The sequence below is a fragment of the Aotus nancymaae genome, unplaced genomic scaffold (assembly GCF_030222135.1).
Source record: "Aotus nancymaae isolate 86718 unplaced genomic scaffold, 86718_ANA_hifiasm-v0.15.2.pri h1tg000001l, whole genome shotgun sequence".
NCBI classification, from domain to species: domain Eukaryota; kingdom Metazoa; phylum Chordata; class Mammalia; order Primates; family Aotidae; genus Aotus; species Aotus nancymaae.
Window position 1 is genome coordinate 309493 of NW_026988412.1, and position 23471 is coordinate 332963.

The 23471-nt window shown below is 42.5% G+C and overlaps 1 protein-coding gene, 1 long non-coding RNA gene and 1 other non-coding gene across 15 annotated transcripts in view; 2 read left to right on the plus strand and 1 right to left on the minus strand.

The window, feature by feature from the left end:
* The first annotated feature begins 553 nt into the window (after nucleotides 1–553).
* Nucleotides 554–2966, plus strand: LOC135273654 (uncharacterized). The gene is made up of 2 exons (XR_010341442.1): nucleotides 554–726; nucleotides 2849–2966. It is a non-coding gene; the product is annotated as an uncharacterized LOC135273654 (long non-coding RNA).
* A 4115-nt stretch (nucleotides 2967–7081) lies between these two features.
* On the plus strand, nucleotides 7082–7221 carry LOC135276249 (U4 spliceosomal RNA). The gene has a single exon (XR_010343813.1). It is a non-coding gene; the product is annotated as a U4 spliceosomal RNA (small nuclear RNA).
* Nucleotides 7222–8159: 938 nt separating this feature from the next.
* Nucleotides 8160–23471, minus strand: part of LOC105728299 (zinc finger protein 492-like) — a 28203-nt gene continuing 12891 nt past the window's right edge. For 8 of the 13 annotated variants that reach the window (XM_064372920.1, XM_064372867.1, XM_064372897.1 and 5 more), the window contains one exon: nucleotides 8160–21084. In XM_064372920.1, the coding sequence (XP_064228990.1) occupies nucleotides 10947–12170 (1224 nt within the window). In that variant the 5' untranslated portion in view covers nucleotides 12171–21084 and the 3' untranslated portion in view covers nucleotides 8160–10946. Of the gene's footprint in view, nucleotides 23465–23471 lie in introns of all 13 variants that reach the window. The other 5 variants (XM_064372768.1, XM_064372801.1, XM_064372843.1 and 2 more) reach the window with 2 other exon arrangements.

Consider the following 23471-nt stretch of genomic DNA (forward strand, 5'->3'; position numbering starts at 1 on the left):
GTCGATTTAACGCAAAGCACAGACATATAAATTTTAAAGATCTTACTAAAATATTTTCATAAGGTTTTTGACATTATAAATAAAAATAACCAAAGTGATTTAATAAAAATTGAGTTTCTGATACTAGAAAAATTAGAAACAAAATAGACACAGGTTAAAAAAAGAATCATAAAAATTGATTAATGCTGCTGTAACCTAGACATACATACACATGAGAGAGAATTCTGGATTTAACAGTTTCCAGTTGTGTAATCTGAGATAATTAATTTTATTACTCTAAGCCTTTATATTCTCACCAACAAAAGTAGAAATAAACAGCATGAATCGCACACATTTCGCGGGACCGTGGAGACGATCGGCGTGAGGGGGGTGCCGTCGCCCAACGCAGAGGTACTGCCGCAGTTGGATCCTGCTTTGCCAAGCCGCTGAGACCATTCCCCAGGACACAGCGGCCATCACTGTGACGAGAGCCAGCGCTCAGAGCAGACGCTTCTGCGGACCCTACTGCGCATGAGCATTGGCGTGCCCGGCCCACCTGCCGCACTGTCAGCGATCGACCGCCGCAGCAACACAGGACAAGGAAGGAAGGGGTGCCAAGGCTGTCCCGGGGAAGGAGGCTGCCTGTCAAAAGGAGCACAGGAGACCCGCAGTTCTGACCTCCATAACTCCTTGAGCGGGCTTTCCTGATCGGATCAGCTGGAGGAGGAGGGCACTTCAGATCGTCAGGTGGGCACTAGGGACTGCCCTCGCCATGGCATCCCGGATGGCTTGGAAGGCGGGGGCCGTGGTCGGGTCCCATCAGGCTGGAGATTCAGTCTGATGAGGTGTGGTGGGGATCGGTGGACCCAAGAAACTTGGGCCTGAGACCCCGAGGAGGGTGTCAGCAGAACATTCCCCTGCTCCGTGAGCTCATTGCCCCCCTTCGACATGGGCCACCCACCAAGGGGCCCTGCCTTGGTTTCCAAGTCCACACACACACACACACACACACACACACACACACACACGGAGACTAAGCCACGCGGAGAAATCCAACAGTCGCAGGCAGCTCCTGAGGCTGTGCGGTTCTCCTCCCTTCCGGGAAGCCCCTCGGGGATAGAGCAGCCCCGCATCACACAGGCTGACCGTACCTGGAATTTCCAGCATGGACAGCCTTCAAGGAGACGCGCCCCAACAGAGTCTGGGCAGCCCTGAAACATCTAGGGGATCCTTGGGGATCCATCGCCCTGGGCATCCCTGAAGATCCCCTGGACCTTTTCTCAGCCTGGTTCCGCCAAGCCGGACTCCGGAAATCGCGGGACCGTGGCGACGATCGCGGTGGGGTGGGGGGCGTCGCCCAAAGCCCAGGTACTGCCGCAGCGGGCCCCTGCCTTGGCAAACCGCTGAGACGGTTGCCCAGGACACGGCGGCGGTCACTGTGACGCGAGCCCCTGCTCAGCGCTCGCGCTTCTGAGGCCCCGCTTGCGCATGCGCATTGGCGTGCCCGGCCGGCCGGCCGCAGTGTCAGCGCTCTCCCGCCGCAGCCGCACAGGACAAGGCTGGAGGCGGTGCCCGGGGCCGTCCCGGGGAAGGAGGCCGCCTGCCACAAGCAGCGCAGGAGCCCGGCACTTCTGACCTCCGTACCTCTTTGAGCCGGCTTTCCTGATCGCATCGGCTGGAGGAGGAGGGCGCTTCGGATCGTCAGGTGGGCACTAGGGACTGCCCTCGCCATGGCATCCCGGATGGCTTGGAAGGCGGGGGCCGTGGTCGGGTCCCATCGGGCTGGAGATGCAGGCTGATGAGGTGTGGCGGGGATCGTTGGACCCCAGAAACATGGGCGTGATACCCTCGAGGAGGGTATCAGCAGAACATTCCCCTGCTCCGTGAGCTCACTGCCCCCCTTTGACATCGGCCACCCACCAAGGGGCCCTGCCGTGGTCTCCAAGTCCAGGGACCCCTGCTTCTCAGCACTGCTGATAGAGCAGGCACTACCGCTGAGGGCCCCTGCGTTGCCAAGCCGCTCAGACGGTGCCCCAGGCCACGGTTGGGGGTTACTGTGACGCGATCCGCGGCCACAAGAAGCGCAGGATCCTGACAGTTCGGAAGGAAAGAGCAGCAATCCCAGCGTGAGGCCAAGGTGGTAACACGTGGAACTGGCCTCCCACGGGTTCAGATCAGGTGGAGAGAGCATCTCAGAAGCTGTTGGGGGCGATTCCGATCCCGAGACGGATGTCCTGGCATGCCGCTGAGTACCCCCAAGAAATCCAAGCACAAAAAGCTCACAGAGCTAGTCACTTTATTGTTTTCATACAAAACAGAATATTCTTGGTACAAAGTGTTTAGATCACATCACGTTCATCGCCTGTATACAGAGAACTTTGTCAACTTCCCTTGTCAAGAGACACATCATTCGCTCTGTTATAAATGCAGATTGTTACTCTTATTGACACCTAAACCCAGAGTGTAACCATCTGTAGGAGGTTCATCAGTGGCTGAATCCTGTTTCTGAAGTAGCGTTTCCATTAAATCATACTTTCACAAAGGCCCTACCCTGCCATTAGCTTTCAAATGTTTCCTGTGATGGGCAAATCATCAACTTGGAACCTTCATCCGGTCAAGACCAACTTTGGGCAACCAACTTACTTGACAAGATTTTCATTGTCTCCAGTTCCCTTGCATGTGGCACATTCAGATCTTCAATCTTCAGCTTTTGCCTGGTTTTGCAACACAGACCGTCTTTGTCATCTCTCTCTAGGAACTCTTTCCTGCCACACAAGGGCTCAGAAAAGAAAACAACAGTAAATGTCAGAAGGATATGAGGGAACAATTTTAAGAAAGAAAACTTCTCAAAGGTATTTTTCTCCCTCAGGAATGAAGCTCTGTTTTCCGCCTCTGGTTCTCTGGGAGAAGAAAAAAAAAGAAAGAAAGAAATCCAAACAATAGCTGTTTAATCAATAATAAAAATCAATCTCCTCTGTTAACCTCGATTACTTTAGTTAGGTGTTTGAAAACTTATCTACTTTTCATTAATACTGTATTGGACCACAGAATGATGTGACCGTGGGTGCCGTAGGAGAAAGAAAGTAACAAATTAAATATACCATATACATCCTTTCACAACTGCCCATCATTAGGATTTACTCACAGCCTGCATATTTTCATACCTTACCACATATGGCCTTTTAGCTGAAAGGCTAATCCTGGGAACATACTACACACATTGTTTGCCCACATGTGTATGCAGGTGCATTGGTGTTCATTGAAAGGAAGAGTTTTTCAGCACCAAAAGAAGAGCAGAAGGAAAAGGTCTCACAGCTCCTAAGTCCTAGTTAAGGTAAAACCAATTAAAATGCCACAGAAAAGTTCATTTTAAGCTAATTCAGGTGCCATTTGCATCCTATAGGACAGAATACATTTAGCATTTCAAAGAATACATACAGATATTTTACAAGAACTGTAAGTACCTGAGTGTTTGCAGCCAAAGCGTCAGAAACCACCAGCAATCACAGCACAGACTCTAGGTAGATGTTGCCATTCCCATGTGCAGACCCCTGTTCCTTAGAGGCCGGAAGAGACAGCAGGCCCTGCTCCCAAAAATTGCTTGGACAGCTGAGATCAAGGAGCATTCCCAAGCCAGAGTAGGTACAAAATATTCCTAAACAGAAGGGTGTGATGCTATGAACATGCTAATGTTTTCTTAAAATTGCTGTGATTTCAGTTCTTCATCATACCAAGCCCTCTGTGATTGCATCACGTGGCTAACTGCATACAATTTAATCTGTCCCTAGATAAACAAGAGTCAACTAAATGAGCCAGTCAAGAAAAGTCAACATAGGATCGCACTGTTTCCATCTATACTGCCGATCAGTGTGTTTGAATTATGAAAGTGGTTAGGGAGAAAAATGAACACTATATCCAGACGATACTCTTGACATGCAGACCCTACATCTACAACACTTCCTTCCGTAGAACACTGCAGAGACTTGCTCCTGGAAATCCCAATCATGACCCATAATCAATGGCATCCCCGAGTACCTACTAGAAGTGCAGGATCACAGGCTCGCTCAATGTGTCTTTTGACAAGAATCCACAGTAGGTCAAATACACATCTGTTGAAGGACACCAGGGTAGTCCCTCAAGTGGTCATGAGCATGGGGCCAGCCCTAGATGTGCTGCAGGACCAAGGGCCCTTGGAAGAGTTTGGTTTTGGGGGTGCTGTACTCACCTTCCATCTGGAGAGTGACCCCTTCGGGATGGGCAGCTGATTCGCAGTCTTTTGGGTGGGAGCCCGACCCCCACTACACTGAGGCTTTAGAAACCAGGAGCAACACAAAACACGCGGGGCCTCTCAGCCCCTAAGCTGGGCCAAGGACGCACACGGGAACCTAGGCGGACTTCAGAGAAACCGCGCTGGAGTGCACTGGCCACACCCCTTGTCAAGCATACAGCGCAAGCACACGCACACACACGTGAACACACACGGAGACATACAAGCAGACACACACACATGCACACACACACACACGGAGACTAAGCCACGCGGAGAAATCCAACAGTAGCAGGCAGCTGGTGAGGCTGTGCGGTTCTGCTCTCTTCCGGGAAGCCCCTCGGGGTCGAGCAGCCCCGCAGCACACAGGCTGACCTTACCTGGAATTTCCAGCATTTACAGCCTTAAAGAAGACGCACCCCAACAGCGTCTGGGCAGACCTGAAACATCTAGGGGATCCTTGGGGATCCATCGCCTTGAGCATCCCTGAAGCTCCGGAAACCGCGAGACAGTTGCGACGATCGCCGTGAGGGGGGGGCCGTCGTCCAACGGACAAGCACTGCCGCAGCGGGCCCCTACCCTGCCGAGCCGCTGAGACGGTTCCCCAGAACACGGCGGTCGTCACTGTGACGCGAGCCCCTGGTCAGCGCTCGCCCTTCTGAGGCCCCGCTTGCACATGCGTATTGGAGTGCCCGGCTGTTAGGTTGCAATGTAGGCGGTCTCGGTCCTCAGCTGTTCAGGTAAATGTGGGCGGTGTCGAGGCCGTCCCGGGCAAGGAGACTGCCCTTCACAAGCAGCACAGGAACCGGACAGTCCTGACCTTGGTACCTCCTTGAGCCGGCTTTCCTGATTGAATCGACTGGAGGAGGTGCCTTGAGACCATTAGGTGGGCACTCGGGACTGCCCTCCCCATTGGATTCCAGATCAGACCGCATGGGCAGGGATTGGGTCCCATGGGGTTGGAGATTCGGTCTGGTGAGGTGTGGCGGGTGGGGGTCGCGGGACTCCAGAAACATGCCGGAGACTCTCGGGGAGGGTGTCAGCAGATAGTTCACAGGCTCTGGGAGCTCAATGTCCCCCTTCGACCTCAGCCACCCATTAAGGAGCCCTGCCTTGGTCGCCAAGCCCAAGGGACCTGTAATCCAGCACTTTGAGAGTTCAAGGCACACTGATCATCTGAGGTCCGGAGTTCAAGTCCAACCTGGCCAACATGGTCAAATTCCATCACTAGAAAAATGTGAAAAGTAGCCAGGCATGATGGAGGGTGCCTGTAATTCCAGCTACTAAGGAGGCTGAGATGGAAGAATCACTGGAACCTGGGAGATGTAGGTTGCTCAGATCCCAGACTGTGCCACTGAACTCCAGCCCGGGTGACAGACCAAGACTTCATTTAAGGAAAAAAACAAAATAAATAAAAATTTATTATGGTTCACTTACCATAAACGCTATTAAATCTTTAATTTCTATGATATATTTTCTAGCAAATTTTGTATTTGTCACACTTTGGGTAAGAATGTAATTAGCCTTGTTTTTACAAACAATGAAGCACCATGCTGATTTACCCCTCTCCCCTGTGGACAGTGTATGCTTTTATCTTAAATGATCTGAAAGTTATATGTATAAGCACACTCTCCAGTTGAAACCAGTTTTTCAGGGCATTAGAAAACACCAACGTTGTGATCAATACCCACAAAATAGCATGTGAAATGACATAGCATGAAGAAAACAGTGGAAAAACTGTAGGCATAACAGAAAAAGAAGGGCTATGATGTATACATGGCTGGAATACACATAAAATGGCAAACAAAATGTAAGATAATTAGGAAATCAATACAGCTGAATTTCATTTTAAATTCAGCAAAATCAGCTTTGCAGCCTGAAAGAAAGTCCTCTCCACATGAAGAATCAACCTTATTTGTTTACCTTCAATATTTTCTACCTCTAACGTGAAGTCACAATCTGACTTTAACAGGAATATTTATTATGGGACATCAGTTAAACTGCAAGCACTGCTACATTTATTATAAAAAAAAAAAAAAAAAAACACTCTCATGGCTTATGAAGCTTCCTTAGTAATTACCTAAACAAATTGACCCAATCAATAAATAAATTTACTTATGTCCATTATAAAAAGTGAAAAAAACAGTAACTCATGAAAAGTAGGCTTACATAGCGTTCTTCGAATAAAAGAACAAAGTTGAATGTTCCAACTAAATAAAATTTGATACACTAATTTTGGAATTACACATAAATTATTTTTTGTGCATAACTAAATTTCTTTTTTTTTCTTTTTCTCCTTCTTCTTTTTTTTTTTTTTTTTTTTAGAAAGCGTCTTCCTGTTTCACCCAGCCTGGAGTGCAGTGGTGCAATCTTGGCTTACTAAAAACTCCATTTCCCAGATTAAAACTATTCTCCTGCCTCACCCTCCCCAGTAGCTCAAATTACATGTGTGCACCAGCACGCCTCACTAATTTTTGTATTTTTAGTAGCGATAGAGTTTCACAATTTTGACCAGGCTGATCTCAAAATCCTGACCCTCCTTAGTTTATCTGTCCACCTCGACCTTACAATGTGCTGGGATTAGAGGTGTAAGTCACTGTGTCTGGCCCATGACTACATTTCACTAAAATCATATTTATAATCACAGAGCAGCTCACAAACTTAGTACTTTGTAAGCTACAAAACAAACAATATATATAATAAACAAGAAAGTGATGGGTCTAACAGAAGTATCAGGCAAATAAAAACAGATAATTTGTATGGGAAGATCCTGAACCATAAGACATAATATATTACAGTAATAAATTCAATACAATGTACAAGGTATAAATTTGCAGCTTTGAGTAGTGGCAATATCATAGTCAAAGAGATTTATCCAAGGCATGATTAATGGAATTGAAAACTTTTCTCAATATCCTGCTAGGAGGATGTGAAATACAGCCAGCACAGGCAATTCTTGGCAGTCTTTATGGGGAATGAATTATTTTTTTAAAAAAAAGAAAAGAAAAACAAAGTAAAGATTTGCATTCAGCATTTTTGAGGATGTTTGTTTTCTAAAAAATTAGACCTCTGGCAAGGCTTGATGGCTCATGCCTATAAATCCCAGCATTTTGGGAGGCCAAGGTGGGTGGATTCACCTGAGGTCAGGATTTCAAGACTACCCTGATCTATATGGTGAAACCTCATGTGTACAAAAAATACAGAAATTAGCTAGGCGTGGTGGCATACACCTGTAGTCTCAGCTGCCGGAGAGACTGAGAGAAGATAATTGCTTGAATCCAGGGGGAGGTTGTAGCCAGCTGACATCACACCACTGCACTCCAGCCTGGGCAATAGAGAAAGACTCTGTCTCAAAAAAAAAAAAAAGAAATAGAAAATTAGACACCTTATTAAAATTATTTGTCTTCTTCAAATATGGATATTTTATTCTGAAAATAGTTACAAACTCATCCTCAAACACAATTTATTCATAATTTGTTTATACCTACTGTTTAGACTAATAGATGTGTATCTTTTTTGTTTTTTGTTTGTTTGTTTCTTTGTTTGAGACTGAGTTTCACTCATTAACCAGGCTGGAGTGCAATGGCACGATCTCGGCTCACCACAACCTCCGCCTCCTGGGTACAAGCAATTCTCCTGCCTCAGCCTCCTGGGGAGGCTGGGATTACAGACACATGCCACCATGCGCAGCTAATTTTTGTATTTTTAGTAGAGACCGTGTTTCACCATGTTGACCAGGATGGTCTCGATCTCTTGACCTCATGATCCACCCACCTCGGCCTCCCAAAGTGCTGGGATTACAGGCATGAGCCACCATGCCTGGCTCGATGTGTACGTTTAACTATGAAAATCAAAATTAAAATCTGTGTATTTGCAAGCATACAGTCCACATGTTCAAAGAAAAAATACAATAAATTTTTGAAAGTGTTTATTCAGGACTCAGATTTGTAAATTTTATTTATAACTGTATATAAATTTTAGTATTACAAAAATGATTCTGTAGTCAATAACATTTTAATTGTACATTTTAAAATAACTAATACTGTAGAAGTGAATTGATTGTAATGCAAAAAATTAATTCTATAGGTGATGAATACCTCACTTAACTTAATGTGATTATTATATACTGTATTACCATTATCAGAATATGTATATATAACAGAAATATGTACCCACTAAAATTCACAGAAATAAATTTAAATGAAAAAAAAGAGTAAAAGAGAGAGAAAAAACTTTTACCTATGGGAACAATATTCCTTAACTTATTTATGTTTTAAACCATTGGCAAAAAGGTTAGAGATGTTAGTCCATCATTTAACCAAATAGAGTATTCTTACCATCTTATACATACACACTTGAGTAAGGGGGACTAGGTTAAAGTAAGTGGAATAACAAGACTTAATTTAATGCACAATATTTGACATGTGAAACGTTGAAGAAATTAAGTACATACATAATCTGAAATTTTAAAAATGTGCTACATTTTGTTTCATGAAAGTACAATTAGTAAAATAATATACTACCAATTTATTTTAATTTTTTTTTTGAGATGGAGTCTCACTCTGTCACCCAGTCTGGAGTGCAGTGGCACAATCTCGGCTCACTGCAATCTCCACCTCCTGGGTTACAGCAATTCTTCTTCCTCAGCCTCCCGAGTAGCTGGGACTACAGGTATGCACCAGCATGCCTGGCTAATTTTTGTGTTTTTAGTAGAGACGGAGTTTCACCATATTGGCCAGGCTGGTTTCAAACTACAGACCTAGTGTTTCCCCCACATCAACCTTCCAAAGCACTGCAATTACCAATGTGAGTCATTGTACCTAGCCAATTTAATTTTAACTAAAACTAAAAATATTTGTCGCTTAATGCAATGCACAAGAATACTACTCTGAACACTAACCTCATACATCACTCAATATTGTAAGTTAACCACAAAGAACCTTTTTACTTAGATTTTTGAAATGCATCTTACATTTTAATATCCTTACTCTTTCATAAAAGACATCATAAATCTCACCTAATAAAAACAATTTCTCGTATCTTTCATATAACAACAATTGGTCACATGCTTTCAGGTATAAATATAATAGGAATAAAGAAACAGGATGGGCCTGGCACAGTGACTAATACCTGTAATCCCAGCACATTGGAAGGCTGAGCTGGGTGGACCACCTGAGGTCACGAATTTGAGAACAGGCTGGCCAACATGTCAACACTCCATCCCTACTAAAAATATAAAACATAGCTGTGCGTGCCGTTATGTGCCTGTACGCCCAGCTACTAGGGAGGCTGAGGCAGTAGAATCACTTAAACCTGGGAGTTGGAGGTTGCAGTGAGCCAAGGTCACACTGCTGCACCACAGCCTGGGTGACAGAGTCACAAAAAACTAAAAAATAATAATTGTTTTGGCATGAAGTAATTTTAGAGTTAATTACAACATTACTAGTATGAATTAGTGAGTTGGTTGCAAAATTATTTACTTAAAAAAAAAAATCTGTAATCTTGCCAAAACAAAGTATGCTTGTAATTATAAATCTTCAAAAAATGTTCTACTCTTTTAAAGTTGCATACAAATAATTTTTCTACCAACTTTAGTTTTAGATTATTTTGTAGACACAGAACGCTGCTTTAGTGTAAAGTCTGAAGCGTCAGTGCCTTATACATTTCTAATTCTCTGATATTTTAATAGACTTAATTTTGCATTAAATATTCTTTCCTATTTATTTTGTCTGCAAAAAAATATTTTTTAGTATAAACACTCTGGAGTTTCTTTGGCTATTAATGTATTTCTTTCCCAAATGTATTACATTTGCAGAATTCTCTGATGCTGAACAAAGTTTGAGCAATTGCTTCAGGGTTTGCCTCTAATACAAAATAAGCACAACAAAGTCTGTTACAAGTAAAGTTACTACAACTCTCTTTATATTTGTAAGGTTTGCCTTTGAAATAAATAAACCTTTAAATGCTCTCCAGCACTTTAAAGGTTTATATTTTCTGAAGAATCTTTTGAGACACTTGCATTTTTAGTGCTTTTATGAAGTATAAGCTCTTTCATGTACAGTAAGATTGTGAGCATGTATTTACCACTTTTTTACTTTCATTAAATTTGTACATTTGTTCTCAAGTGTAAATGTTTTCCTGTGCAATAAGGTGTGAGCATTATTTAAAAGTTTTGTGACATTGTTTATACTTGTAGTGTTCTCCGGTATGCATTACCTTACCTACAATCAACTGTGACAATCATTTAAAGGCTTTCTCACATTATTCACATTTCTATGATTTCTCAGCAGCACAATATCTTTTATGTTTGGAAATGTTTGAAGTGTTGTCACAAGCATTGTCACATGTTTGGGTTTCTAGAGTTTCTCTCCAGTATGAATCATATAATGTCTGTTAAGAATTGAGGACTAGTTAAAGGCTTTGCCACATTCTTCACACTTTTGGCATTTCTCTTCATTATGAATTATCTTAGGTCTAATAAGATTTCAGGACTGGCTAAAGGCTATGCCATATTCTTCACATTTGTAGAGTTTCTATCCAGTACAAATTTTCTTATGTGTAGTAAGTTTTTGAGATTCATTAAAAGCTTACCCACATTCCTCACATTTCTAGGGTTTCTCTCAAGTATGAATCATCTTATGTTTGTAAGAGTTTAGGAGTGTTTAAAAGCTTTGCCACGTTCCTCACATTTGTAGAGTTTCTATCCAGTATGAATTATCTTATGTTTAGCAAGGTGTGAGAGTTGGTTAAAGATTTTTCCACATTCTTCACATTTGTAGGATTTCTCTCCAGTATGAATTCTCTTATGTCTAGTGAGGATTGAGGAGTGGTTAAAAGCTTTGCCACCTTCCTCACATTTGCAGGGTTTCTCTCCAGTATGCATTTTCTTATGCGTAATAAGGGTTGAGAAGCACCTAAAAGATTTGCCACATTCTTCACATTTGTAGGATTTCTCTCCAGTATGAATATTCTTATGTTTACTAAAGGCTGAGGAGCACCTAAAAGATTTGCCACATTCTTCACATTTGTAGTGTTTCTCTCCAGAAGAAATTATCTTATGTCTAGTAAAATGTGAGTACTGGCTAAAAGCTTTGCCACACTCCTCACATTGGTAGGGTTTCTCTCCAGTATGAATTCTCTTATGTCTAGCAAGGCTTGAAGAGTGGTTAAAAGCTTTGCCACATTCCTTACATTTGTAGGGTTTATCTCCAGTATGAATGATCATATGTCTAGAAAGGTTTGAGAAGTTGTTAAAAGCTTTGCCACACTCCTCACATTTGTAGGGTTTATCTCCAGTATGAATGATCTTATGTCTAGGAAGGGTTGAGGATTGGTTAAAAGCTTTGCCACACTCCTCACATTGGTAGGGTTTCTCTTCAGTATGAATGATCTTATGTCTAATAAGGGTTGTGGATTGGTTAAAAGCTTTGCCACATTCCTCACACTTGTAGGGTTTCTCTCCAGTATGAATTCTCTTATGTGTAGTAAGGTGTAAGAACTGGTTAAAGATTTGTCCACATTCTTCATATTTGTAGGGCTCCTTTCCAGTATAAATTTTTTTATATGTAGAAAGGTTTGAGGTCTCATTATAGGTTTTGTCACATTCTTTAAATTTGTAGGGTCGTTCTCTGGTATAAATTCTTTTATGCTCAGCTAAGTGTGAAAGTGTGCAAATTGACATATTACATTCCTTACATTGCAAAGGTTCCTTTTCACTTTGTCTTATCTTACATCTGTTTGAATTTGAGTATTTATGAAAGACTTTCACAAATTTGTTGCATTGAAATATTTTGCTCTGGGTAGTTGTCAAAACCTGGTTAAGTCCATTGCAGCATTCTTTGTGCACCTTACACTCATCTGCGCTTTGACAACATTCTCTTAACTGGAAATTTTCATGTCCACATTTTTTATATCTTCTCAGCATCACTTTTTGGAAATGATTTTTTATGCCCTGCTTTGGCCAAAGATCTTGGGCAAAATAAGAAGATGCAACTGAGAGAAAATAAATAAATAAATAAACAAATTTCTCCGCTTACTTGACTCAGATTAATACACGTCTTACCTATAAAATTATACAAACTACATCACAAGATGGCATAGCAAAATTTTACAGGCTCAAATTTTTACAAAGACATATAAAGGTAATAAAAACATACAGATAAAATTACATTTGTAAAAAATTAAATTGTGTGCAATGCCCCAGAGCTTAATGCAAAGAGCCACATAGGACAGAAGTCTCTTATATTTTCCCAACACAGATATTCCTGCTTCCCAATATCACATAGTGACTTGAAATAAATTGCCAACTGCTGGTTTCTTTGTTAAAAGACAAGTAAAATGCTGCCTTATACGTTTTTATTTCTGAATGATACAGTATTTTACAGACACTGGTTGCTGTCTCTCATTACATCAAGTTCTGAAATTATGGTATTCTTTCAAATGACAATTTGAGTCTGCTGAGACCGAAGGTAAGTTCTGTAGCAACAGAATGACTGTGGCACCACAGACATTAAACAATTGTAAAAAGTGATTATTGGTTATTAAGAAACATAAATGTCTGAGTGTAGTGCTTCACAGCTGTAATTCTAGCACTTTGGGAAGCTGAGGTGGGTGGATCATCTATGGCCAGATGTTTGAGTCCAGTCTCGGAGGCCCAGTAAAACCCAGTCTCCACTAAAAATACAAAATTAGTTGAGCATGCAGATACATGCTTGTAATGGCAGCTATGTGGGAGGCTGAGACAGGAGAATCACTTGAACTTGGGAAGTGCAGGCTGCAGTGAACAAAGACCACGCCGCTGCACTCCAGTCTGGTGATAAAGAAAACCTCTGTCTCCAAAAACAACCTTCTAAAACAAATGAATTCTGAAAACGTATATAGGCACTGCATATTCCTTATTTCCAACATATAAATGATGCTAAAAGCAGTTTCTTAAAGTAAGGCAATTCGAGAAAACAACACATAATCAAATATATATACATTACTTTTTGTGAAAGATTTGCACATACACAAAAACAGAATCTTGTGGCATTACATAATGATGCAGAAAACATTTCAAATTATTCTCTAATATTTTTAAAATAAAAACACAAAAATCAGAAACATCTGCTAATGAATATACAATGTAACAACATAATTACCAACATCAATGACAAATGTCAGGGCAGATATAAGAAACTTTTTTTTTTAATTAAACTGAAATTTATTTTGTAAAAAAATAAAAATAAGCTGGTTGTTTTTATATAGGTTTTATGTAACTCCCAAGATACCATTTTTAAAAAAAATCTGTACAGATACAAAAAAGGAAATTAGAAATAAGTAAAATCATATCAATAGACACAAAACAAGACAGAGAGTAAAGAAGAAACAAAGATGTGAAAATCCAGTAAAATAGTTAAAAGCATAACATTGCCTTTCTCTGCTGTGCAGTGTCCAGGCATTGCCACTCCTTCTGAGAGAATTCTATGACCACATCCCTGAATGTCAACACTCCCTAAAAAATACACACACACATACATATTAAACAAATAGAAAAGGAGCAGAATTTTTAATTTGACTCAAGGTAAAACAAAAATAAAGATAGCTACTTCTTACTTACAAGAGTGACTGACAATATCTAATAAATAACTTTCAACACAGAAATATTCTCTAATGTATTCTCTAACTGTGAGAAAAGAGAATGGCATAAGGTCTACAACATCAACATATAGATGGTACTTTTCTGGATAATGAGGTAGAAAACTGAGGGTATAAACACTAATGTACATTTTTGAGTGCTATATTTATGTCATACAGAATGAGTTGTGTAAATTTTTCAGATGGAAAAGACATACTGAGTTAGCAAGTACTGCTCAAATTTTAATGTGTACAATACACTGGAGATACTAATGCAGATTATTTATCTAGAGAATCTGGAAAACAATCTGAGTTTCTGAATCTCTACCAAGCTCACCACTAATGCCAATGCTTTTAGCCAAAGAAAACTATTTTGTCAAACATCCAGTAAGTGAACGAGCCTGTGTGATTTTGTTTTTCTAGCCTGTAAACAAAGATGAGAGCTTTCATTTTCCAAAGACAGATAAATGTAAAGAAAACCTGAGAAAGGGAAGCTACCAGATTAAAAGTGATTCTTTATCCACATCAGCTGCATAAAGATAACTAAGTGGGTTATTAACATTAATAATGTAAATACACCACAATGTCCTCTGTAGGCAAAGCCAAGACCATCCTGGCCAACTGGCTATTTTGACATATTGCACAATCCAACATCCAGGTGATTTTACACTTCTGCCTGGGACATTTTTACAGGGGGCATTATAAAATATTTCTGTGCCCATTATTCGTGTGTGTGTGTGTGTGTGTGTGTGTGTGACAGAGTCTTGCTGTATCAACCAGGCTGGAGTGCAGTGGCACAATCTCAGACCACTGCAACCTCTACCTCCCAAGTTTGTGATTCTCATGCCTCATCCTCCAAGTATCTCAGATTACAGGCACCCATCATCACATCCAGCTAATTTTTGTATTTTTAGTAGAGACGGGGTTTCACCAAGTTGGCTAGGATGGTCTCAAACTTCTGACCTCAAGTGATTCACTCACAGGTGTGAGCCACTGTGCCCAGCCATATGATGTGTTTTGACTCTCTTCTCCTGCATGATCTCTGTTGATGGGGGGTTTGAGATATAGCTCTGGGTTCAGCACCCAGCTGATGTGACGTGTCTTTTTCCTATGTTCTGCTTACATAAAATAAGGTGATATTACTCTCTTGATTTTGTCCTGCTCTCAAAAGGCATTGTGACATATTGGTGGACTCTGCACAAAAGCGATTTGAGTCTCATGCCTGGACTCCGCTTACAGAGGCATTGTGACATATCTCTCAGCCCATCAACTATTTGAGGAGACTCTCCTTTTTTACCTTGGCTTTGCCTATAGAAGACATTGTGACATATCTCTCAGCTCTGCACCCAGGTGACTTGACTTGCCTCTTCTGCTTGAGTGATACCTACAGGGAACATTGATACGTATCTGTGGTCCCAACATATAGATGATGTGACTTTTTTCTTCTTGGACCCATCCACAGTGGGAATTGTTGCATATCAGTTGGCTTAGCATTTGTGTGATGTGACTCTCCTCTCATGCTTAGGCCCTGCCCACTAGGGTGATTGTGACATGTACCTGGGTGTAGCCCCTGGGTTATGTGACTTTCCACTTTTCCATGATTCCTAATTAATAGCATGTATTGTGAAATTTCTGGTTTGTTCACCTTGGTTATGTGACTCTTTTATTTGCCATTCCATCAGAGAGCATTGTGACATATTCCTGAGCCCATTACCTAGATAATGTGACCCTCCTCACCTGCCTGCATACCACCAAAGGGGACATTGTGACATATCTCCGAACTAATTTTCTACATAATGCACCTCTTCTCTGCTGCCCAAGACATGCTAAAAGTAAGATTCTTCAGGCCTCTGTGACATATCTCTGGGCCCGGCACCCAAATATCATGACTCTCCTGTCTGGGCTCTGCCTAAAAGAAATATTATGATATGTCACTGGGCCCTGGACACAACTGATGTAACTCTTCTGCCTAGGTTTTGCCCATAGAGGGGACTGAGACATAATCCAGGTGAAGGATCAAGGTAATGTGACTCTTATTTCTCAGTCTTTCCCAAAGGTAAGATTGTGACATATAACTCAGCCCAGCACACAGATGAGATTTTTACACTTGTATGCAAACCCAGCCAAAAGTTACTATTGTGAGTATAACACATGAACAAAGACCACTGATGAGGTCCTAAATCTCATATGTGAACACAGCCAGAAGTTGGAATTGGGACTGTCATGCATCTACCTTACCAGAATTGAGATGGTGACTCACTCTGGATTCAGCTCACAGGGTTGGTGAGGACTCTCACACCAGCACCCAGCTAATAAGAGAGATGTTGACTCTGGTAGCTAGACCTTGGGGTCTGGGTTCTTGTAGAAAGGTAACAGAAGATTATGACACTCTTGCATGTTGTATAAAGCTCTTGGGAAATACGGAGTGTCTTTCCAGGGTCCCGTTCACAGGTGAGACTGTGACTCTCCTATACACACCTAACCAACAGTTTGAATTGCCATGCTCATACATAGGCTGAGCCTACTAGTGATGTTCTAAATCTTACACATTAACCTATTCCACCATTGAAATTGTGACTGTCATATGTGGATCCAGCCGGGTTGGATGGTAACAAATTTCTGAACCCAACTTACTTGCACAATGAACACAGTCAATATATTGACTCTTGTACCTAGCCTTAGGTCAACAGGTAAGGTTTTGTGTTTTCTACTTTTATAAATGTCACAGAGGATTATTACATTCATATTGTATAATGCCCCAACGGTTGTAAGGAAAGTGTCATTACACATAACTCAGAATGACGTTGAGATTGTGACTCTCAAATGCACACTCAGCCAACAGTAAAAATTGTCATTCACACACATGGACAGAACCCACTGGTGCGGTGCTGAATTTTACCACAGATGCAATCCACAGTCAAAATTTGTAATGTCATGTGTGTATATAGCCACAAGTGGGATGGTGACCCGTATCTGAACCCAACTAAGAGGGACAGCAATGAATTTCATACCTGGACCTAGCCAATATGAGATGTTGACTCTCACACCTGTGAGTGCGGCAATAGGTAAAATCATGAGTTTATACAGCACTAATGTCTCACAGGGGATCGTGAGTCTCACCCAAACAATGTAAAGCCCTCTGGTGGTACAGAGGGTATCACAAGAGGACCCAGAACACAGCTGAGATTGTGATTCTCGTATGCACTTCCAGCCCACAGTAAATATTGTCACTCTCCCACACAAATACATTGTTCATGGGGGGTGATGAGTCTATACTGATGGCTGGGTGTGCATATCTGTGTCACAATCTCACCTGTGTGCAGTGCTCAGGCAGAAAAGAAGAGTCAATCACCTAGGCAGTAGAGGGAAGTCCAACAACCTAGGTGCTGGACCCAGTGATACATCACAATACATTCTTGGACAGATCTCAAGCAGTAGAGGAGAATCACACCACCTCGGTGCTGTGTGCAAAAATGTGTCATGCCAGGCATGGTGGCTCATGCCTGTAATCCAAAGACTTCGGAGGCCAAGACGGGTGGATCACCTGAGGTCGGGAGTTCAAGACCAGCCTGATCAACATGGTGAAAGCCCATCTTAAAAAACAAATGTGTCACAATACCCACTGAGTAAATGGCCCACTCATGAAAGTCACACCACCTAGGTGAAGGACTCAAAAATCTGTTGCAGTGCAACCTTGTGGGTAGGGCTCAGAAGAAAGTATCACATAATGGGCTGGGCCCAGCTTCATGTCACAATCACTCCATTTGAAATAGACAAGGCATGAGAGGAGTGTTGCATCACATAGATGCTGGGACCAGCAATATGTCACATTCCTCATGTAGACGGGTCCTATGATGAAGAGTCACATCATCCAGGTGATGGGTTCAGAGATATGTCCTCATGCCCTCTGTGACCTGTGTTCTGGGCCCAGTCTTAAGTCACTGTCTTCTCTGGGTATCACCAGGCAAGGGAGAACAGTCACATCACCCAGGTGCTGGTCCTAGAGATATGCCACAATCTATTGTATCTAGGCGATTGGCTCAGAGCTATGTCACAATGCCCCTACAAGGCAGGGTCCAGGCAGAAGACTCAAATCACCTTGGTGCCAAGCCCAGCAATGTGTCACAATCTCCCCTGTAGGCAGAACCTAAGAAAAAGAGTCACATCAATTAGATGTTGGCCCACTGATAGGTCACAATCTTCCCTGTGAGCAGAAACCAGGCAGTAGAAAAGGTTCACAACACTTGTGCGATTGACATATAGATATGTCAAAATGCTCCCTGCAGGCAGACCCCAGGCAGGAGGCATACATAACATGGGTGACATCTGAAAAATATGTCAAATGACCCATATTATCTGGGCACAGGCAGAAGAGACATATAACCTGAGTGCTGACTCCGGGTCTTCGAACCGTGTGACAATGCTCCACGTAGGCAGGGCCAAGACAGAAGAATAGAATAACATCACCTGGGTTCTGGGTCCAGTAATATATCACAATTTCATCTGTGGGCTGGGTCAAGTGGGAGACTCAAATCATGTTGGGTGCTGGGCACATGATATGTGACAATCACACCTGCAGGAAGGTCCAGGGATGAGATTAACAATCCTGCACATATCCCAGTTTTAGGTATGGGAGTGAACACATCCTGAATGTTGGGTCTAGCTACATGAGGCACAGTCTCATCAGTGAACCAGATCTACGCATCAGAGTCTCAATTTCTATTGCAGACTGTGTTGACTTAGTGGAGTCACAGCCTCCTTGGTGTACTGAATTCTGGTCTGAGGGTCACCAACCCATATGTTGATATTTTTGTACCAGAGCCTTTAAAAAAAAAAAAAAAAAAATCTTCTCACTGCCTCTGGGTGTGAGATTTAGAACCTCATCACTGCACTGTGTTGATGTAGGAAGTTCACCATCTTTACTCTCAGCTGAGATGTTCATATGAGTGTCACAATCCCACCTGTCGGCTGGGCCCTGCGAAAATTCTCTGTACCAACCGATGGCATTATACAGTGCACATTAGTGTCACAAATCATACTGATGTTTACACTCCTATGGATCAGTGATTGTATCTGTGGCCCTAAACCAAGATATGAGAGTCAGCGTCACTCCAGTTTGCTCGATCCAGATAGGAGAGTCCTGCCTATGAGTGGGTTTAGAAATGAGTTAGCATTCCAAGTGTGGCCAAATCTTCACACATGAAAGATATAATTCCAATTGTAAGCTGCATTCCCATGTGAGATTTAAAACTTCATCAGTGGACTTTGTCCATGTGTGAATGTAATGAATGAAATGGTTGGCAGGGTGTGTGTGTGTAAAACACAATTTCACCTGTGTGCTGGGCTGTGTTGACACTCTTTGTACCACCCGAGGTCTTTATATAATATGCAGTGAAGTGGTAACCCTCTATTACCTTCCAACAAAGACTTACAACATTACCCACATTGGGTAGTTTGAGGTATAAAAGCCATCATCACACCTGTCAACTGAGCAAAGATATAGGTCACAATCCTACTTGCGGGTAGAGAGCAAGCAAGAGAATCCCATTACCCAGTACTTCTCCAGGGATATATCACAATCATTTCTGAGGGCAGGGAACCGGTAAGGGAGTTACATTATCTGTGTGCTGGGCTCAGTGATCAGTCACTCTTTCTTTTGTGCAGTTGGTCCAGGGCAAGGCTCATAGGAGAGAAGAAGTTCCCATTAAAGAGCTGATGGGTCCAAAGATATGTCATAATGCCCCTTGTGGGAAGGATACAGGGAGGAGACTCATGGCATCTTGGTGCTGGACTCAGAAATATGTCAAAATGTCTTGTGATTGCAGCATGAAGGCAAAAGGGTAACATTAACATAGTGCTGGGACAAGATATACGTTACAATCTCCCTGGTGGCAGAAGCTAGAAAAAAGAGAAAAGCCACATCAGTTAGGTGCTAGTCTCAGAGATGTGTCATCATTTTTTCCTGTAGACTGAGACCAGGCTGAAGAAAGAGTTACATCACCTGGATAATAGACACAGAGATACGTCAAATCCCCTTGTAGAAAGGCCCAAGCAGGAGAGTTACATCCCTTGACTGTTGGACTCAGCAACATCTCAATGGCCCGTGTGGACAGGGCGCATATGCAGAAGAACCAAATATCTTGGGTGCAGGACCCAGTGATGTCACAATGCCCACTGAGGCATCACCAAGACAAGAAAGGAGAGTCACATCACCTTGGTACAGGCCCAGCAATGTGTCATTGGGTCCCTTGTGGTTAGAGGCAAAGTAGAATAGTCATATCAATTAAATACTGAGTCCAGCAATTTCTTTCTAGAAAAGACCTTACAGACACCCTTCCAAATTAGTGCTTACTGATTTGAGTGGTGCTTGAAAGGAGGTATTTTTTTAAAATTCAATCTCTTTATTTTGGATACTTTCAACATTATATGTGTTAAAAAAAAAAAAACTAGTAAAATGAATCCAGCTTTAACAATTAACACATGGTCAGTTTTGCTTCATCTTTATTTCCACTCCATTATTTTAAAGAAAATTCCAGACATTTCATCTATAAATATTTCAGTATAAAATATCATCTTTTTTTTTTAAATGGAGTTTTGCTCTTCTTGCCCAGGCTGGAGTGCAATTGTGTGATCTCAGCTCACCTTAACCTTCGCCTCTCAGGTCCAAGTGATTCTCCTGCCTCAGCCTCCTGAGTAGCTGGGATTACAGGCATGTACTACCATGTCCAGCTAATTTTGTATTTTTAGTAGAGACGAGGTTTCTCCTTGTTGGTCAGGCTAGCCTCGAACTCCTAACCTCAGGTGATCTGCCTGCCTCAGCCTCCGAAAGTGGTGGGATTACAGGCATGAGCCACCATGCCTGGCCGAAATACACTTCTTTTAAGAACTTTTCTTAAAAGACATTCTTCATATCATCACATTAAGAAAATGAATAATTCCTGGCCAGGTGCTATGGCTCATGCCTGTAATTCCAGCAAGTTTAGGAGGGCAAAGCAGGAGGGTGGATTGAGTCCAAGAGTTTGAGTCCAGCCTGGGTAACAAGGCAAAACTCTGCCTCTACAAAAAAAAAAAATAGAAAAAATTAGTTGGACATGGTGGTGCACACCTCTAGTCCCAGCAACTTAGAAGGCTGAAGTGAGAGGATCACCTGGGCCTGGGAATTTGAGGCTACAGTGAGCCATGATTGCACCACTGCACTTCAGCCTGGGCGACAGACCAAGATCCTGTTTCAAAAAAAAAAAAAGAAAAGGAAAACAAAGAAAAATGAATAATTTTTAAAAATCACATAATTAGTTGCATTTGATTTATTCAAGTAAGAGTTTAAATAAGATCTATATGTTCAAGTTAGACGATAAAGCTCATACACACACACACACACACACACACACAGACATATATATATTTTCAGACACAGTCTCACAGTCTCATTTTGTCACCTAGGCTGGAGTACAATGGCATGATCTCAGCTTACTGCAACCTCTGCCTCCCCGGTCCAAGTGATTATTTTGTCTCAGCCTCCCAAGTAGCTGGGATTCTAGGTGCATGCTACCACGCCTGGCTAATTTTTTTTTTTTAAGAGATAGATTCTTGCTCTGTCACCCAGGCTGGAGTGCAGTGGCACGATCTTGCTTCACTACAGCCTCCACTTCCCAGGTTAGAGCGATTCTCCTGTCTCAGACTCCTGTGTAGCTGGGAATAAAGGTGTGCAACACCATGCCTGGATGCTTTTTGTATTTTTAGTAAAGAAGGGGTTTCGCCTTGTTCACCAGGTTAGTCTCTAACTCCTGACCTCAAGCGATCTACCCACCTCAGCCTCCTAAATAATTGCATTTTTGTAGAGATGGGGTTTCACCATGATGGCCAGACAGATCTTGAACTCCTGACCTCAGGTGATCTGTCCGCTTTGGCCTCCCACAGTGCAGGGATTTCAGGCATGAGCCACCTCTCCTGGCTCACTCTTACATATTTTTTGAATCTATTGACTTCCCTTTTTTCTTGATATTTATTGTTTAGAGAAATCAAAAACTAGCCATATAGAGTTTCCACATACTGCGTTTGAGTACACCCCCATGGTACTGATTAACATATTAGACTCTCTATATTTCCTCTAAAATATCTGGTCATTAATTAGAGCAGTGGTTCTCAACCAGTTGTGTCCCCTCCTCCCCCCCATCAGAAGACATTTGGCAATGCTGGAAAATATTTTTGTTGCCACAACTGGAAAGAAGGATGCTATTTCTGGCACCTATTTTTTTTTTTTTTTTTTTTTTGAGACAGAGTTTCGCTCTTGTTACCCAGGCTGGAGTGCAATGGCGCGATCTCGGCTCACCGCAACCTCCGCCTCCTGGGTTCAGGCAATTCTCCTGCCTCAGCCTCCTGAGTAGCTGGGATTACAGGCACGCGCCACCATGCCCAGCTAATTTTTTGTATTTTTAGTAGAGACGGGGTTTCACCATGTTGACCAGGATGGTCTCGATCTCTTTACCTCGTGATCCACCCACCTTGGCCTCCCAAAGTGCTGGGATTGCAGGCGTGAGCCACCGTGCCCAGCCTCTGGCACCTATTGGCTAGAAACCTGGGTGCTGCTAAATATCCTGTAATGTACAGGACAGCTTCCTCCCATCCTAAACAAAGAATTATCTGGAACTAAATGTAAATAGTATCAGAGCAGAGAAACTCTGCTCCAGAGGCTTCATCAAATTCAAGTTCAATTACTTTGGAAAGGTCTGCTTGTCACTGTTTTTGTGATCAAATTTGTTAGCAGGTTAAAGTGTAATCCATGTGATTTACCCATTGTAAAGTTGCTGCCTTTTGCATAATGTCATGCATTCACTGATGATCACTGCCTAGACTCATTATGTTGTTAGGAGTTGCAAAACAATCGCCTTCTTATTTTGCCTCTCTTTCAGCCATTATTACTGGAATCCTTTGATAAAAATAAACTCCTCCCACCTTAACAATCTGATTACTCAGAGGGATAGTATGTGTAGGAAAGGGAGGAGAAATGCTTCATTCTTTTTATTCATATTCATGAGTTTTCTTTGCCTTCCCACTTTCAGAGGTGAAGTTTAATTCCTCTGTCCTTGAATCTGGATTGGTTTGTTGTTTGTAACCAATGCTGTGTGGCTCCCAGGACTCAGTCATAAGAGGCACTGTGACCTTCACCTCATTAGCTGAAACTCCTGTGATTGAAGCTTGAGGCATCATCTAAGAAGTTCCAAGTGCCCTGAGCCACCATGCTATGAGGAAACCAAGTCACATGGAGAGGCTACCAGTCTGAGTCTTTGAGTCCTCCCACCCCACGTGCCAGACCTGTGTGCAAAGCAGGCTTTGTAGGATTGCAGCTCTCAGGCATCAGATCACTCCCAGCCTTTGAATCCTCCTGGTTGAGGCCACAGACATCTGGAGCAGAGGCAAACTACCTCTTCTGCAAGCTGTCTGAATTCCTAACCCACAGAATCAGAGAGCACGTCAAAATGGTTGTCTTAGCCGGGCACGGTGGCTCACGTCTGTAATCCCAGCACTTTGGGAGGCCGAGGTGGGTGGATCAAAAGGTCAGGAGTTTGAGACCAGCCTCCTGACCAACAAGATGAAACCCCATCTCTAAAAA